This window comes from Acomys minous (genome assembly GCF_964271855.1).
Source record: "Acomys minous genome assembly, chromosome: 18".
In the NCBI taxonomy this organism is placed as follows: Eukaryota; Metazoa; Chordata; class Mammalia; order Rodentia; family Muridae; genus Acomys; species Acomys minous.
In genome coordinates this window covers 55,808,161-55,825,678 of record NC_140501.1, presented here as the reverse complement: position 1 = coordinate 55,825,678, position 17,518 = coordinate 55,808,161, and the positions used below count along the sequence as shown (strand labels likewise).

The following is a 17,518-nucleotide window of genomic DNA, read 5'->3' as shown; positions in this document are numbered from 1 at the left end:
CTCCCACAGGCGAGGACATAGAGTAAGGAGGGAGGAAGACCGTTATAATCTCCAACTAAAAACTATATTGAAAATATTTGAATGACAGCTAGAAATTCCAGAGTTTGAAAGTCTACATAAGTGACCAGGCACCATGAAGTCCTTCAGCACTGAGCATTCTAAGAGGTCTGTGCGTAGACTTGGAACACCATCTTCCTCTCAGAAATGGCAGCAGAATCCAGATGGAGCTGTGATTTCAAAACCAAGTAGATATCAAACTAAATCTCTGGGGACTCACCACCCCATTCCCTCAGGTGACCATCTGCAATGACGGAATCTCACTGTCTGGACTCGATTTGTCAGATTTTCACCCAGGATTTTGTCCAAATCCTAGACCCCTGTGCATTTCTCTAAGAGGACACTAGCCTTTGGGGTTGGGGTACATGGGACCTGAACGCACATTGTGTTCTCTGTGCTGTCAAACTGAAGATCTTAAAAGTAGGACTTTTGAGAAGATAAAGCACCTGCAGAAAGGCAAGCAGCATCACCTGGGCTTGGCTTTTAAAGAGAAGGCCCCCTCCTAGCCGTTGGCCAGTCTCTGGAGGATTCATAAATTCTCACCCCGGAGTGAAAACCTTCTCTGGCTGACTGTTTTACACCAGCCTGGAAAATGCTATCTAAGAAACTTCACTTTGGTTTGTCATGATTATACAACTGGGAGAGACACGAAAGACATCAATACAGTCCTTTTCATCTTAAAACGATGAAGCAGAGGTGCAGAGGTGCAGAGGTTAGCAGTCACTGATGACAAAAAGATGATGATGAGGGCGATGGTGATGGAAACGGTGACGACGACGGCCATAGTGGAGAGAATGGTGGGGTGGGAGTGGCAGTGATGAAAATGATAATGGTTATGGTGACGATGATGGTGATGAAGGTGACAGTGATGGCTATGGTGGAGATACTGATGATGGTGATGGTGACGATGATGGTGATGAAGGTGACAGTGATGGCTATGGTGGAGATACTGGTGATGGTGATGGTGACGATGATGGTGATGAAGGTGACAGTGATGGCTATGGTGGAGATACTGGTGATGGTGATGGTGACGATGATGGTGATGAAGGTGACAGTGATGGCAAAGGTGGAGATACTGTGATGGTGATGATGAAGGGATAGAAATGGTCCATTCCTGACACTATGAGCTCAGCTGGGTTCTAGGTATGAGAATTCCTGGATTCCCATGAGCTGGCACACCTGACATTTTCCTTATTCCCTTGGGGACTTTTACTACTCTTGTCTGGTAGTTGGGACAGTGAGGTGGCCAAGGGCCTGGGTCTGTTGGGTGCCTTCACACACACACCCCTTTACACACATCGACAGACACTGACCTCCTTGGTGGATGCTTTCAAACAGGACCCTTCACACACACACACACATACATACACACACACACACACACACACACACACACACACAGACACACACACACAGACACAGACACAGACACACACAGACACACACACACACACACACACACACACACACACACACACACACACACACACACACGATACTAACCTCAGCCACCACACCTTTGCCTGGGGCTGGGAGATGAGCTTCCTGGACCTCCCACCTGCTTCCCCTGGCTGGAGAAGTGAAAGAGCTGATAACACAGAGAGGCAAATGCAGCGGAAATGGGCTCATGCAGGGTGGAGTCAGACTGGTACACAAGGCCCCCGAGTGTGAGCTCCAGGGTGGGACTCAACCCCTGTGAGGGTCACATCATCCATTCTCTGCCACCAGGCAAGATTGCAGAAACCCATCCATCATTGCCCTGGCCTTTTTCTTCTCCAAACCCATTAGTGTATCCACCTTGTAAAAGACTCTGGGAGGAACTGACAGTACCCTCTTGCGGGGGGTGGGGGGGATAGCCCACCCACCCCATCTCCAGAGGTCAGAAGATTCTCTCAGGTTGGTATCACGTGGTCCCTCACTTCGTACTTACATAAGTGTGTGGCTAACAGATACAATTGCGCATATAATCAGACCGGGTATGATTTCTGCTTCCCATGTGTGTTTCTGGCTCACATCTTTCTAGCCCCTAAATGGAAAGCAGCCATTTAACATCCTGGTTGCCTGTCCATGCCCGAATGGTGTGACTCGTAAGGCAGGCTCTGTGTGTTTCTCTTTAGAGAAAGGGTGTGCTTTGCTGAGGGGCAGCTTTCTAGATGTGCAACAGCCCCACAGATGTGTGGAGGAGTGCGTACATGGCCTTCAGAGCTTCGTCACCTTAGGACGTCAACTGCTTCTTACGTCTTCTGCAGGGCGTTGCCCTGGTGTGAATGGCGCTTTGCTGTGTTGTGGCAGAGCGTGATGTACCTGTGTTTAGTTTGCTTTTTCCCTTGCACTGGTGCACCGAGCACCTTTTCCGTTTTCATGCTGTCAGGGGCTCGCCCCCCGGGCACTGCTGCATTCTTATCAACTCTCTGTCTCCAGGGTGTTTAGGAACAGGAAGCCCCTACTCCCACCCTTGGGTTTTCTTTGCAGTAATCCTTTGTTATACAGGCACTGCAAATATTTTCTTCCCCCGCTGACACTTACCTTAACTTTGATCAGAGGTCACTCAGGGAGTCGCGGGCAGGGCATCTGCTTCAGGCTGTTTAATTCATAGTTTTTCTCACAACTCAGTCTGTAAAATCCTAGCAGCCACGTGACAGGGCTTCATGCTATGGTACTGAGGACCACAGAGGCACACACACAGGCCCTATCCAGCCTCTGCTTAGAGAATGCGTTTGCCAGAGGGAAGTCCAACTTGGGACTGCCTTGCAGAAGGGCCACAGGGCAGGCAGGCTGGTGCAGTGAGGTTCATCTCTTGTCTCAGCAATTCCTGCACCCCAGCCTGTACTGGACCCGGCACTACTGGGTTATTCGGATATAATGTGTCACTGCCTATGGGCTGTGGAAAAAGAGCAAAATATCGGCTCCTCCACTATTCAATCATATAGCACAAACACAATGGAGCCTTTCCTGGGCTATGGGCTGGGGGGGGGGGAGGGTGCATAGTGGGAAACAGACAGAGGGCAGATGCTTTCTGCTGCTCCTGGATTTCAGACATGGTCAAGCACTGCCTGGTATGTGGTGGGGGGAGGGGAGGGCTACTGTACAGCACCGGGCCACCATCGGGCTACCACCAGCTGTCACATGGGCATCTGGGAGATGAGTGTGAAACAGCGTAATGAAGAAATGACACCAATAAGCTAACAGGATTCCATGGTCACTCTCTGCTTGGGCTTCCTGGGTTGGTTGGCTGGCTGGTTGTGTGTGCAACATACAGCCTACACATACACACACACACTTATACAACCTGTGCCCTGCCATCACCACCTCTAGAATAGGCTTATCTGTAGTCTCCTGCTCTCTGGAGAGCAGAGGGCACAGAGCCCAGCTGGGTCTCTGATAGACCAGGTCCTAGAGGTTCATGGGAGAAGGCTCTTCACAGTCCAGGGCAATGACCAAGAGACTAATTTTAACCACAAGAGCAGGCTGACCTTGGTACTGGCAAGGGATCCAACAGAGATGGCCCTAGATGGTACCCTGGCCCTTCCAGAAGTGAGCAGTCGGAGATCGTGTACTCCCCTTCTCCTCCTACCTCCCCCTTCCCTGTCAGCTACTGGGCAGCATTCCCTCCACCTCATCAGTCCTCAGGAATCTTCCTCCAGCCCCGAGACTGGCTCCTGTCAGCTTCCATAAGCCTGTGCTGCCCACACAGACCTGGTGGTCCAGGGGCCATGGTGCAAGGTGGAGGGAGAACAGGTCAGGGGCTTGGGGGATCTAGGAGGTGTTGTAGGGCCTGCCTTTCCACTTTCAAGTGTGTCCAAGGGAAGGGAACGTGCATGCGTTGATACCCAGCTGCATGCAGAACCCTGTGCTTGAAGCTTCCAGAACATTACTCAGATTCCCCCACGAGATGAAGAAGTGAAGGCAATTAACCAGGTTCCCCCAGCCCAGAGAGGCAGAGGCAACGGGTGATTCCTCATAGCTGGCTCCTTCAGGGTTTGACCCCATGCAAGGCAAGGGAGGGAGCCACATAAGATGAGGACTGAGTTCAGGCTCTCGGAACGCGGAGGCCACCATCCACACAGGCTCCAGCTCTCTGCGTTATCTGGTTCCACTGCTCCCAGGATGCTAGCTGAAGAAGACACTGCAGAGTCAGGGAGAGACTCAGACCACCTGTCGGGGTCCCAGCAAGGTAGGAGGCCCACCCTCAGAGTCTTGCTTTGTTCATCTGCAAAATGAGAGCAAGGCTGTAAGCCTACACCTGAGGACTGTGAGGACTGCGAGAGTGGCCCAGGGACACAGGTGCCATCCTTGCTCCGGAGCCCAGTATCCTTGCTTCATGGAGGGTTTGAGAACTCCTTGGGAGAGGCCGTCTCTCTTTCCTGCATGTCTTTTTCTCCTCATGTCCTAGTCCCTTCAAGGTGGAGTGTCACCTCAGAAGGTAATAAACTCACCACGTCCCATGGCAGCTAGACAAATGCCTTGTGCACCCACAAGTTTAACTAGACAGAGTGTCCTGGACACTCTCCAGCGATGTCAGGCAGAGCTGTGACTCCATGAATCATGGGATGGTGACCTCATGGAGAGAGACTCTTTAGGAGAGGGACAGCTGGGACCCCATCCAGCATCAGAGCCTGCCAGGCTAGAGGCCCCAGTGGTGACTGCGTCTCTTTTCCCTGCTTCCTTCCTGTCATTTTTTTAATGATCCCTCAGGCTCCTTGCTGGCCTGTGGTTTGCTTGACCTCTGTAAAAAAAAATTTCCTGAGGGCTCATTAGGTCTGGGGTATGCTCCCTTGCTCCCCATTTCTCATAAGAATATTATCCTCCGCCTCTAGGGCTGCATCCTACAGTGTTACGTATTCAGCTGGATCTGTGAGTAAAGGTCCTAGTTCCACTTTCTAGGGGCCACAGTGGTGAATCAACAGTCTGGCGTCTCTTCCTGTCTGCTGTCTAGATACGTGAAGCCATGCAAGGCCAGACTCAGCGTGGGAAGGCTCTACAAACTGTGCAGTGCTGTGCTGGCCCAAAATGCAGCTCATTCGTAGGAGTGACAGCTCTAGAGACACCACCCCGTACTCCTAAAAGAAGCATCTAGTAGCCAGCTAGGGAACAGGACTTCTCAGTGAGCAGCCAGTCTGACTGGGAGGGTTCGTAAATGTCTCTCTCACCACACATGTCTGTTTTCTGAAGAACCCAGAGCAAGCTACCATCTGTCACCGAGAAGCTGAGGTAAGTGCAAAGGCAGCTCCCACCGTGCTACCACAGGTTGTCAGGAAAACACCTCACTCGGCCTCAGTGTCCCACTTGTGAGAGGCTCAAGCTCATGCTGGAATAGACGAGAGGTTTCCAGAAAGCATTTTGGGGGTGGGGCCGTGGTCCAGGATCCATTGCAAGGCAACCATGGAAGACAGACAAGCCAGCAAGGACGGTGCGAGATGCAAGGACACGCACTTCTCCCTCTCCTGACCCAGCCCACTGTGAGCTTCCTCACCCTGACATCATCAGATTCTTTCTCCAAAGATGGTTGCCTGTTATCAGTTGCATGGTAAGGTAACTTAGCCTCTCTGTGCCTCAGTTTCCTAGTCTGTAGCGTAAGGACGTCCCGGGGTTGCACTAACTGACACTTCATTCTCAATACTGACTGCTGCTTATAAAGGTCTCTGTTTGCATGGTATGGGTGTCAACCTTTCCGTAGTGATGTTCCAGACTCCGCTGGGTTGTGGACTCTGCCATTGGGCCCGTGGGAGGTCTGGGTATCTCTCCTGTTGCCTGGGCTACCTCCTGTACTGTGTCTCTCTGTCTCTTTATCACTTGTGAGACAAAGGCTCACAACAAGACACACAGGTCTTGACTGATAGTGACAATTCTGAGTGGGGATGTGAGCATGTGTGCACCAGGTCCTCTTGAGGACATCTGGTAAGAACCCCTGGAGGTTCATTAATGGGGCCCCAGGACAGTGTGGGGCTAGTCCATCAAGCAGGGACTGAAAAGGTCTAGTCAGGACCTGCACAGTTGGGCCTCCCAGCCAGGCCCATGGCACTCCCACACCTAGCATCCAGTGGGACAGCAAAGTGCAGAGGCACCAACCAGGCCAGGCAAGGCTATCACCTGTGGGCTGAGCACTTCAGGGGACCAAACGCAAAACAAAACAACTTGGGTTATTACAAGAAAGGTAGCACTGTCCCCTCAGTTTCATAGCACAAGTCCCATAAAAACAAAACACGGCAAAAGGACAGAAAGCCACATGTGCCATGAGGATGAACTGGAGCCCGGGACACAGCGGATGAAGGAAAGTGATGCAACCTCTGTTAACAGTATATTGGCTTCTCAGAATTGAGCCTCAAACGGCCATTTACTTTAACAGTGTGTCCAGAATACACAGAACACATCCATAGCTGGGTTGTCACAACAGGGTAACACAAAATGTCTACAGACAAGCGGACGAAGATAGAGTGTTAGCAATGCTCCAACTAAGTGGAATATTACTCAGCTTCATAACGCAGAGGAATTTTGACACGATCTGACCCCGGGATTGCAGTGAGAAACAAATGCTTGGGTGTAGCCATTGGGCTACGGGAGCGCAGTGAACACCCCCCCCCCCATCTTCAGAGTGCCCTTGAGTTCTGCACACAGCCCTTCCACAGAGGTATGTCGCCACCATTGACACACAAGGCTCAGAGGAAGGAGGAACCAAGGCAGTTCCTCAAAGTCACATCCCTGGAAAGTGCCAGCCATGCCCCCGGGGGCCCTAGATAGTTATGAAAGGAACCCAGCAAAGCACAATGCCAGAGGACAAAGGCCTGAAAGGGACTGCATGCCCAAGAAGGGGACACCAGACTGTGATGGCCTGCAGTCACCTGGGGCTTTCAGATCAGAGCCCCTAGGCTGTTCTGTGGCTCTCACGCTGATATGAGCAGGCATCGCTGCAACTTTCTCTAAGACAGGCTCTGAAGTAAGTGGCCTCTCACAGGTGCCCATTTACCAAGTGAGGAAACTGAGGCTCAGAGGTGTGAAGCATTGTACCACATACCCTGAGAGGAAGTGATTGGACGTGCTTGGACTTGAACTCAGGGTTTACCTGATCCCAGAGACATGCTATGACTTGTTTTGTAGATGGTATGTCCAGATTCTGGGAAAACAAATGCCTACCTCAGGACAAGGTGGCACCCATCCTGTGACCAGCTGTCTCAGGTACAGGCCCTTTGCCAGTGTCTGACATGGGCCACCACCATGGCACACCACAGCCACATCCCCTCCCCCTAGCAAGATAAGCCCCACCCACCTCAGCTGAAGTTTTTCCCTACTCCTATTTTCTCTGCTCCCCCTTTTCTCTTTATATGCCCCTCCCCCGCTCTCCTCTGTCACTTCCTGGTGGGGGTGTGGAAGGCTCTTTGTCCTGTGTGAGTTTGTGAACAAGAGCACGCAAGGGAACCCTTGTCCAGTGCAAGGTGAGTGTGCCCCCTGGTGGAGAGAACGCTTCCTGGTTTATAATGGGCTCCATCCTCACCTGGCCCAGAAAAAGACTGAGGCCTCTGCTTTGTTAGACCGTGAGCCAGCCTTTAGTATCACTCTACAGCAGAGATGGGAAGAGGCACAGGGCGTTCACATGGAGCCAGAATTGCTGGGAAATAATATTTCTCCACAGCCCACTCAGCTGGGCAGTCAATTAGTGCCAGCTGGGGACGTTTAACTACGACGCCACAGGCCGCAGAGAAGGCGCAGTGAGAACACTTGCTCTGCACACGCTAGGACCTGAGTTTGAATCCCCAGGGCTCATGTAAAGTGCCAAACATGAGTGTGGGTGCCTGTAACCTCAGCATGCGGGGAGGCTTAGGGCAGAGGCACTGCCAGGGTGATTCTGAGGGCACAGGAAGACTATTCTGTATGATTCGGGCTTGGTGGATCCATGCTCTGGTGCTTCAGTGGAACAGAGTGTAGAGTGTGAATCCCAGTGTAAAGTGTGTCAGTACCAGACCCTTAGGAAGAGCAAGTGTGTTCACTATTGCAAGGAGTTAGTATCTAAAAGGGTTGAGGGTTTATAGAGACTGGACCCTTTCTACTTATTTTTCTATAAACTTAAATAGTGCCCTCCATCCAAAGCCTACATAGACAAAACAGGATTAATGAGAGACAGAGAAGCATCTGAGAGAGCCCACACTCGGGGAGATCAGCATCCCATCTCGTGGCTTTCTGTCCACGCTCTGGGGAAACTGAAGGTGCTTGCTTTCTTGGAGCCCAGGAGTTCCAGACATAGGTTTTGTGAGGTGAGATCGCCACCTGCTGGCCAGTAAAGACAGTTTCAATGGTGCCCACTGTCCTTTGTTGGGGGTTCAGGGGTGTGTGTGTGGGGGCAACGTTCAGGGTGCTCCCCACCTCCTATACACATCTTGTATTGTGTCACAGTGGAAGATCTGGAAAAAGTAAAAATGTTCATGACTTTATTATAGAAAAGTCCCAAAGTGCAGGGGCACAGCCAGGCCAGAGCAACCTGGCTTATCGGCCTGTGGTTCTGGAGCAGCAGACAGGGTACCACTTGAAGGTCAGGAAAGTGGGAGCTCTGGTCGCCTGCCACCAGTCACCCTCTGGGTTGGGACAGCCTTATATACCGTCCATCGCTACTAGTACAGACTCTGCTCTCAGCACCCTCCTGGTCCCTGAACACAACTGGAGGTTGGTTCTAATATGATCCTTCCTTGTTTTACACGAAAATAAAAGGAGACACAGAGTGGCTAAGTAACTTGCCCGAAGGCACACAGCCAGTGAAGGGTGGAGCAAGGCAAGGGTAGACTAAGGTTGTGCCTTGAGAGTCCATGTCCCACCACGAAGCTACCTTTGTCTCCTGGTTCCCTCGCCTGAGAAGTAGGTGTGCCAAACCCTGACTATACGGCCTGTCTGGTCTGGAGGAAGAACCAGATGTGCACATATTAACCCAGAGTCAGTGACCAGAAGGAGACTTGGGCAGGGAGCCCTGCAGAGCCCACGTGGTTGCTAGGGCTGCAGTTCGTACTGGCCCTCCGTGGCCGTGTAAAAGTCTTCCAGCACTGACTGCAGAAACTCAAAGGTGGGCCGCTCCTCCGGCTTGCCTCGCCAGCACTCAGTGATGATGTCACGGTATAGCTCCGGTGGGCACGTCTCTGGACACGGCATGCGGTAGCCATGCTCCAGGTTGCGGATGACCTCAGGGTTGCTCATTCCTGCAGGAGGGTGGACAGGGTGCTTCAGGGCAGGTGGCACTCCAGGAGCGCAGCCACTGGCCCTGAGGGACAGAGACCAGCACTAAAAGGGAGAAAGCAGGCTCTGACACACTGGGGCCAACCTAACCCTTGCAGGTCACATAGGTGGTGGGAATGTACCACTTTGTTTTTTTAGACAGGGTCTTCTTGTACAGCTCAGGCTGGCCTTGAACTCAAGATCTATCTGTCTCAGCCTCCCAAGTGCTGGAATCACATGTTGAGCCATTATGCCTGGTTCTGGGGCCATATAATTTCTGCCTCTCCCAATCTCTCTCCCCTTGTCCCTCTGTGTGTGTGTGTGTGTGAGAGAGAGAGAGACCGGGGGGGGGGGGGGGAGAGGGAGAGGGAGAGAGATTGGGAGCAGAACAATAGGCAAAGGCCTCCAGCGTCTACCGGTGCCTTCATTCTTGTTTGAGACAGGGTCTCTTCATGTTATTTGCCACTGCAAACTTCAGGCTAGGTGGCCTTTGAACTTCTGGGGCCTCTCCTAACATTCTCCCCCACCTCACTGCAGGAATGTCAGAATTATAGATGTGCTCTGCTGTGCCCAGCATCACCCCTGAGTTCTAAGGGACCAGGATCAAGTCCTCTACGCTCGCCTATCAAGTGCATTGGCCAAGAAGTCATCTCCCCAGCCCCGGTGCCATATTTAAGGATGCTGTTGGCTTTGCATTGTCTGGTCTTTGGTTCCTGTGACAAGACCACACCCTCACCAGTATGAGGTACCTGCAGGTACTGGCCTGGGGACTCACCCTCAGGGTGTCCCAGGAGGATGGTAGGAAGCACGGGGTCAGTACCTACCTGGATACGGAACACGCCCATATGTGATGATCTCCATCAGCAGGACTCCGAAGGACCACACATCAGCCTTGATGGTGAACACCCCAAAGTGGATGGCCTCTGGGGCAGTCCACTTGATGGGGAACTTGGCTCCTGCCAGGAAAGTGCAGTAGCTCCAGGGACTGCCAATCTTCCACCTTCATCCCACAGCAACCCCAACCCCTCCCTGCCGGTCCTCACTGGGGGCCCTTGCAGGACGTGGATACTGGATACACCAAGATGTAAGAGGACAGTCACTTGCCCCAGTTCTTAAAAACACTGTTGACACTGCTGGGCGGTGGTCGCGCACACCTTTAATCCCAGCACTTGGGAGGCAGGGGCAGGCAGATCTCCAAGTTGGAGGCCAGCCTGATCTACAGATCAAGTTCACGGACAGTGAGGACTACCCAGAGAAAACTGTCTTGAAAAACCACCACAGCACCAAAGCAGAGCCACCCACATGTGCTTCCACATGGCTTATTGATTTGTTTTGTTTTGTTTTAATTTTTTTTTTTTTTTTGGAGACGAGGTCTTGTGTATCCCAGACTGTCCTCAAACTTGATAGTAGCCAGAGATAACCTTGAACTCCTCATTCTCCTGCCACTACCTTCCAAGTGCTGGGATTACAGCCGTGTACCACCACGCCCTATTGATGCTCAGCTGGATACCACCCTGAGGCTCTTTTGCATGCTAGGGAAGCACTCTGTTAACTGAGTCCCAGCCCTGTGCGCTTGCATTTGGGGTGGAAAGGTCCTTTCCTATCTCACATGCCTTGTTTAATGGCAGGGACCGTGGCACGGGCGAGCCAATTTCACTGATCTACACTTCAGTCAGTCCTTCCTGCCAAAAGGAAAGCCTGACACACAGACACCTCTAAGGGCCACTGGGTGGAAGGATGGCAAAACCCACTGCCAGTCCAGATCGTGACGGCTGAGCCCTGGCTGGCACAGGAAGCCAACCTCGGGCTGAGCACTTGCCACCTCCCCCAGCTATTTTCTCAGGCCCAGGAGCCAGCCTGAAGTCCCCCAGGGGGGAGATATAGATCCCCAAGGTTTGGCAATCCTCCTGACTCCACTGCTCAGCTCATTCAACTGTTACTGCTTGATGTTCAACTGATGGTGACACTGTTTTCCAGTGTGCTCTATGGCACACAGCCTCCAACCACAGAAAGTTGATAGGAACTGAGTGGGGGGCGGGGGGGGGGAATATTTTCTCAGTTTAGTCTGGGGATTGGCAGGTGAAACAAGTGGGGATGAAAAAACGCTGTTGCAGGACTTTTCGGTCCTTTTGCCAAATGCACGTGCACTGGCGTCTCCAGGCTGGGGGGAGGGGAGCGGGTTGGGAAGGGCTTAGCATACCAAGGCCATTCTGAATGAAGAGTCCCGAGGGACTCCTATGCCTGAGATGCTGGCACACCTCTGCCCTCCAACTAGGGAAAGGAAGTGCTGAGGTAGCTGGGGGAAGGCCCAGTATCCACGGCAAACAAGTTCCATGATGTCCCTACTCATCTACAACACAAGGGGGCTCCGGGAAGTTGAGAAATTCAAAAGTCAGTCCTCTGTGTGTTGCGGTGGGGCAGGCGCTGGGGCTGGGGAGGGGCACTCGCTCACCTTCTTGGGCGGTGTATTCACTGTCGATGATCCTGGCCAAGCCGAAGTCAGCGATTTTGCAGCACAGGGTCTCCGACACCAGGATGTTGGCTGCCCGCAGGTCACGGTGGATGGAATTCATGCGCTCGATGTAAGCCATCCCTTCTGCGATCTGAGGGGACAGGCCATGTGGTGAAGGGCAGCAAGAATGGAGCCCAGATGTGGGGCCATGTGGGGCTGGGTGGGGAGGGAAGAGAGATGGTACCCACACCTCCTTATGAGACCAGCCCAGAGCCCAAGGCAGCAGAGAAGGAGTCAAACAGCTAAGCTGACGTCTCCGCTTGTAGTGGATGTAAACATGTTTTTCTTTTGATTCCAAGTGTGGGATAGGTATATTGGATGTAAACATGTTTTTGTTTTGATCCCAAGTGTAAGAGAACAAGTGATGTTTATCCACTTTGAGATCAGGGCTTGGTTGTTGCCAGCTGAAACACATCCTAGTATAGACTCTGAGAGGATATATATGCCCAAAACAAGAGGCTGGGCTTTTTGGGTCTTGGCATTGTTTGGCTATTCATCTTTCCACTTTGAGACTGCTCCAGCGAGGTTCCGGTTGCTCCAGGTTGCAGCAGCAACTTTGGTGGAATTGCTGGGCAGCTGAAATCCTGCTGACTACACTAGGGGAATCTCTCCCAGGAACTGAATTCAACAAGGTCTACTTCTCCTGTGCCCCTAAACCCCCTTTCTCTCCTATCTTGGGTTGGAAGGGAAGATTAAGCATTTAAAGAACCCCAAATAAAGTAGGCTTGAAAAGGGTGAAACCTACACCCACTCCTGTCCTCCCTTTCCAGGCAACTGTCTCCAAGGTTCTGTAGACTAGGAATAGCAAAAACTAGTGGGGGCTATGGACAACCTTTGACCTCTGAGAGGAGAAGAAAGGATGATCAGGGTGTAGGGGGATAGCAGGGAAGGACAGAGCTGCCCCCTCAGTGGACATTTCTCTCAGAGGAGCCAGCCATGCCTGGGAATTACTGATGTCCAACAGATCGTGTCACTTCCTTGGGGATCACTTCCCTGAGACGCTACAGTTCTGACCTGGAACATGCGACACCCGTATCTCTAGGGCACAGAGTTGGGGCCACTGTTAAATGACCTGACTGTGGCTGAGACCCTGCAGATGAGCATTTGGGGAGTAAGAGTGGAATCCAGGGGAACAGAGGTTCTTAAGAACGGGGGCCTTGCCTGTCCCAAGCATCTGCACTGGGCCACTAAGTCTTCAGCCACTCACTGATAGATAAAATGACCTCCGCTCTCCCCTGCTCCTGCAGGAAGCCGACTTCTGAATGGATCCTACTTGCCCAGGAACTCAGTGCGTATACTAGCAACTCCTTTCCTACTGAGCCACGCTCCAGCCCTGGTCCTACCTCTTCTGTTTCCACATGCCCCATTTTATGTCCAAGTCTCCTCATTTACCTATTTACTCCCTGTGAGACCACTCAGTCAATATGCATTTGCTAGTGTGGGGCTGTGAGGGCTGGAAAGCCAGAGACACCACAGCTTCTCTCTAGGCAGAACCAAGCACTCACATTGTTAACAAACACTTATTGATCGGATTTAGGAAAACACAGAGAGACACAGACACACAGACACAGACACAGACACACATACACAGATACAGACACACACACACAGACACACACACACACAGAGAGAGAGAGAGAGAGAGAGGGGGGGGGGGAAGTCAGTAGGTCAATCTGCGCCTGTGGAAAAGATGCTACAGAGGAGAAGGGAGCCAGCCTTGGTAGACTGGACCTCTAACAAGAATGGGTCCTGGACTGAGAATCTGTAGACAGGAAGGGTGCAAGGCTGTCTGCATAGAGGTGTGGCAGGGCACAGAACAGGAGCACTGGCTTTGCGGTTGCAGAGGCCACATGGAGAGGATCCGGTTTTCCCTTAAGGGGAGGGGGGGGTCTTTGCACAGTGGGGTTAAAAGAGAATGTGCAAGGCAAGAGAAGAAAAGCAATGACAGGCTTCTGCTCATCGAGTGCCTGTCTCAAAGCCAGGTGCCAGGATTAAAGTTTTGCATCCATCCTACCAGCTGCCTCAGTAGGTCTCAGCTACCCCAGTGGAAAAAGATACAGTGTGACCTCAGTTTCTGAGCCGATAGCAGCTGCAGATAATATGGGACAGGGTAGGAAGTTAAAGTGGGCAAATGGGTTAAAGTGTGGGCAAGAAGGCTCCCCGTTATAGCTCTGTGTGCGTTGGGAGCGTGTCTTGCAGGCTGACCACAGACCACAGCTTTCTCGCTGAGAGTTCCAGTTTTAACAGTCACACTCAGAGTCACCAGATGTGCCTTCCTGCCAGTTATAACTCCCAGCTAGAGTCCCTGTGGGAGAAAGATACCGCCCCATATTGATTCTGCCCTCTCCTAGCAGAGGCTAAAGAGTTCTTCTATACACAGACCCAGAGGGCCATTTCTAGAAAATTATGTGCCTGCTCATCAGGCTGAGGCCACTTCCAGGGCTGCACCAAGACTTAGGGGTCCTGGGACAGGATGGGTGTGTTGAGGAATGAAGTCATAGCAAAGCAGACCTACCTATCTGCTCAACAGAACTCTTGCCTAGTCTCAGGCTTTCCAACACCTATTGCTATCTCTACCTTCCTAATTCAACTACCTTATCTCATCATGGCTGCCCAGAATTGGAACTACATTTCCCAGACTCCCTTGCAGCCAAATGTCTTATTGAGGCAAGTGCTGTAGGGAGGACATGTAAGAGCAAATGTAATGGGTGGTGGTAGGGACATGTCCCAAGAAGAAAAAAGTTAGGTTATTATCCCCATTTCCTTCTTGATGGCTGAGAAGAGGCGGGGGGTCGGGTGGTAAAGCTTCGGCTGCCACCTGGCATAGGAAGGTGTCATTCCATGCTAAAAGTCTGTGCAGGGCAAAAGATACCAGTGGGCAGAGCCTCTCACCTATTCACCTTTAGGTCTTTATACATTTAGTAATCATTACTTCTGGCTTTCTGTCCTTCACAGCCCAGCCCACATCTGATCAACACAGCCTCTCACCAGGGGATTCAGTATTGTCACAAAGCACAGAAGGGAGTGTCATCCCTCTAGGTGTCTTCTGCTTCATAGCTCACCAACCTGGGCTGACATGTCAATCAGCCTTGGAAGGGACAGTCTGCTACCTTCATCCGTCTTCAGAAAATCCAGCAAGCATCCTAGGAAAAGAGAGACAGCAACTGCAAAGTGACTAGGTCCTGCCTCGGCTGGCCTGGTCCATGGAGGGTCTGCCTAGGGCTGAGGAGCCTCAAGCTTCAGGCAAATACTAACTCCCACACTTTCCAAGGACATGTCTGGGGTCTCTTGGGTCAGCAGAGCTGAATTGGAATGTCAACTCTGGATCTAAGGTTAGCGTTCTTTTCCAGCATGAAGTACCTGTGTGTCTTCCTTGGTCCTCCCCAACCTTGACAGACTCTTCCCCCACCCCACCCCCAGGACCAAGCATTAACAAGAAATCAACAGAAGAGACAGCTGGGCCAGGTGACAAATGTGACTTCTCCACAGAGCCCACTGCCATGTAGGCACTCTTGAAAATTGCAGCCAGGTAGCAGGCACCCAGCACAACCTATGAAGCTGCCCCCTCCCCCTTGGTGACAATTACTATAATTAGCATGGTCACCTTGAGGACCTACAGGAAGGAAGGTGATGTCAAGGCCATAGGAGGGGCTGAGGTCCCTTATGTCAAAGGCTAAGCCAGGTCTCATCCCTGGCCAACTGCCTGCCCCCGCCCCTGCCCCCACCCCCTGCCAGGGAGGCACTGCAGAGGCTACCCAGCCCCATTTCCCTGGTCACCCATATTGTGAAATGTTCATAGGCTTGCAAAGGTTCCCATAACTGAGAAGAGGTGAAACTGGGATTATTCAATCCACCTATGGATGCTCAGCCTAGAACCCTTCCATCTTTGCAAGGCTCTGTCCATCATCGTGGGGATCAAAGCACGGTGTGTGTGTGCTGCAGAAGCAGAAACAATGTTCTGGAAACACAGGGCATGCTCCAGGAGTGGAAAACATACTCCAGAAACAAAAAACTGGTACCCTGGAAGGCTGAGCTTGCCCTGAGCTGGGAGCACAGCTCTCTGAAAACTATTCTATCTTGTTTCTCTGTCTCCCCTCTCACAAGACAAAGCGTACAGATCCCCCATAGGAGGCCTCAGGCCAGGCAAACCCACATCACCATGCCTCACTCTTGTTTCTGCCCTCTAAATTCTGCCCTGTAGAGGGAGAGAGGACCCCACCTCTAGCCATGTATTCAGTGACAATGTAGATGGGCTCTCGGGTGACCACGGCGTAGAGACGGACCAGCCTCTCGTGCTGCAGGGTTTTCATCACATTGGCCTCGCCCAGGAACGCTTCTGGAGACATGGTTCCCTCCTTCAGGGTCTTGATGGCTACCTTCACGTTATTTTTGTAATAGCCTGACAGGGCAGGAGAGTGAAGGAGCCGTTCAGACGTTGAAGAAAGCCCGTTACCACAGATTCAAGCCCCACTTTGTATGGGGCCCAAGATCCAAGCTGGAATATGCAGTTCCTGGTGAGGATGATGGGAGTCCATAGCTTGTGTAAGATGCCAACCTGTATCCGAAACCCCCCATGATGGAGTTCTGGGTGTGGTTGGGTTCCTGTAGAATGGGAGACATGGGGGTGGTGCCCACTAAAGCGTGTAAGGCAATGGCTCTGACTTGCTCTTCCTAGGGATTCTCAGCCTTGGTAAGGACCAGGTCTGCAGGTCCAGATAGAGGCGCCTCAGTTCTGGGTGTGGGACTCTGTGGGTGGGTAGGGGGAATCAGGATGGAATGCTGAAGTCGTGCCCCAGAGACATGGACCAGAGCAGAAGACGAATGGCCTGTGCTATGCTCAGATAGTTCTCTTTACTACAAGGATGATGTGAGTCCCTTGGCATCTGGGCTTTATTAGCTGAAAAGATACATAGCTCTGCGTCTGTCCCTCACAGGCATCTCAGGAAAAGGGACGTGCTGCCCGCGTGGAGCTCCCTGCCTCCCGTGGCTACTTCAGGCTCAGAGCAGAGAGTGGAAAGAGGGAACTTGGGATGCCACACTCACCCATCCAGACTTCACCAAACTGCCCAGCCCCAAGTTTCCGGACCAGCTTGAGAGAGTGCCTGGGGATTTCCCACTCATCTTGGGCCCAGAGGTTCTTCGGGGCTGGTTGCACACAGGGCAGGGTCAGCCTCTGACACAAACCATCCCCTTTCTCTGTTTCAGGGAGAAAAAGAGGGGCCAGGAGGTCACCAAGGCAGACTTCCCTTAGGAACCACACTGTCCCCAACTGTGTCACCCGTCTCCTCTCTCCCCCTGTGGCAAGCAGGACTTGATCTGCATTCTCCAAGACTGCAGGTCCTTGCTTCATTCCAAGCAATCCCACACCAAGCATTAGGCTACTGACCTTGACGTCATTAGGCTGAAAATGGGCAATTCCTTAAGTCTGACTTGGAGGAATCCGCCCCCCCCCGCCCCCGCCCTGACCTAGTTGATTCATACCGTTTAGGATCATACAACAGAGACCCCAGGAATTTCCCCCAAGGCCTCTTACTAGAATAGTGCTGCACCAGGGCCTGGAGGGTGGGGAAGGTGATCCGAGGAGAGATGTAATAGCCACCCTTGTCCAGTGAGCGGATCTTATAGTGCTTGACCACCTCCCCCTGGGAGGTGACATCCTTCACGGATAGGGAAAAGGCACCTAGAGGGTTAACAGACACATGAGAAGTGAGGCACAGTAATGAAAACCCAGAGCTAGAGTTGGGGTTCCTGAGACAT

General features: G+C 52.1%; 1 protein-coding gene across 2 annotated transcripts in view; it reads right to left on the bottom strand.

Annotated features, from left to right (window-relative positions):
- Window positions 1-8,428: 8,428 nt before the first annotated feature.
- Window positions 8,429-17,518, bottom strand: part of BLK (BLK proto-oncogene, Src family tyrosine kinase) — a 53,659-nt gene continuing 44,569 nt past the window's right edge. For both annotated transcript variants that reach the window (XM_084767725.1, XM_084767726.1), the window contains 7 exons: window positions 17,295-17,441; window positions 16,805-16,957; window positions 15,981-16,160; window positions 14,828-14,904; window positions 11,702-11,852; window positions 10,074-10,205; window positions 8,429-9,233 (listed from right to left, as the gene is read on the bottom strand). In XM_084767725.1, the coding sequence (XP_084623851.1) occupies window positions 9,028-9,233; window positions 10,074-10,205; window positions 11,702-11,852; window positions 14,828-14,904; window positions 15,981-16,160; window positions 16,805-16,957; window positions 17,295-17,441 (1,046 nt within the window). In that variant the 3' untranslated portion in view covers window positions 8,429-9,027. The remainder of the gene's footprint in view (window positions 9,234-10,073; window positions 10,206-11,701; window positions 11,853-14,827; window positions 14,905-15,980; window positions 16,161-16,804; window positions 16,958-17,294; window positions 17,442-17,518) is intronic.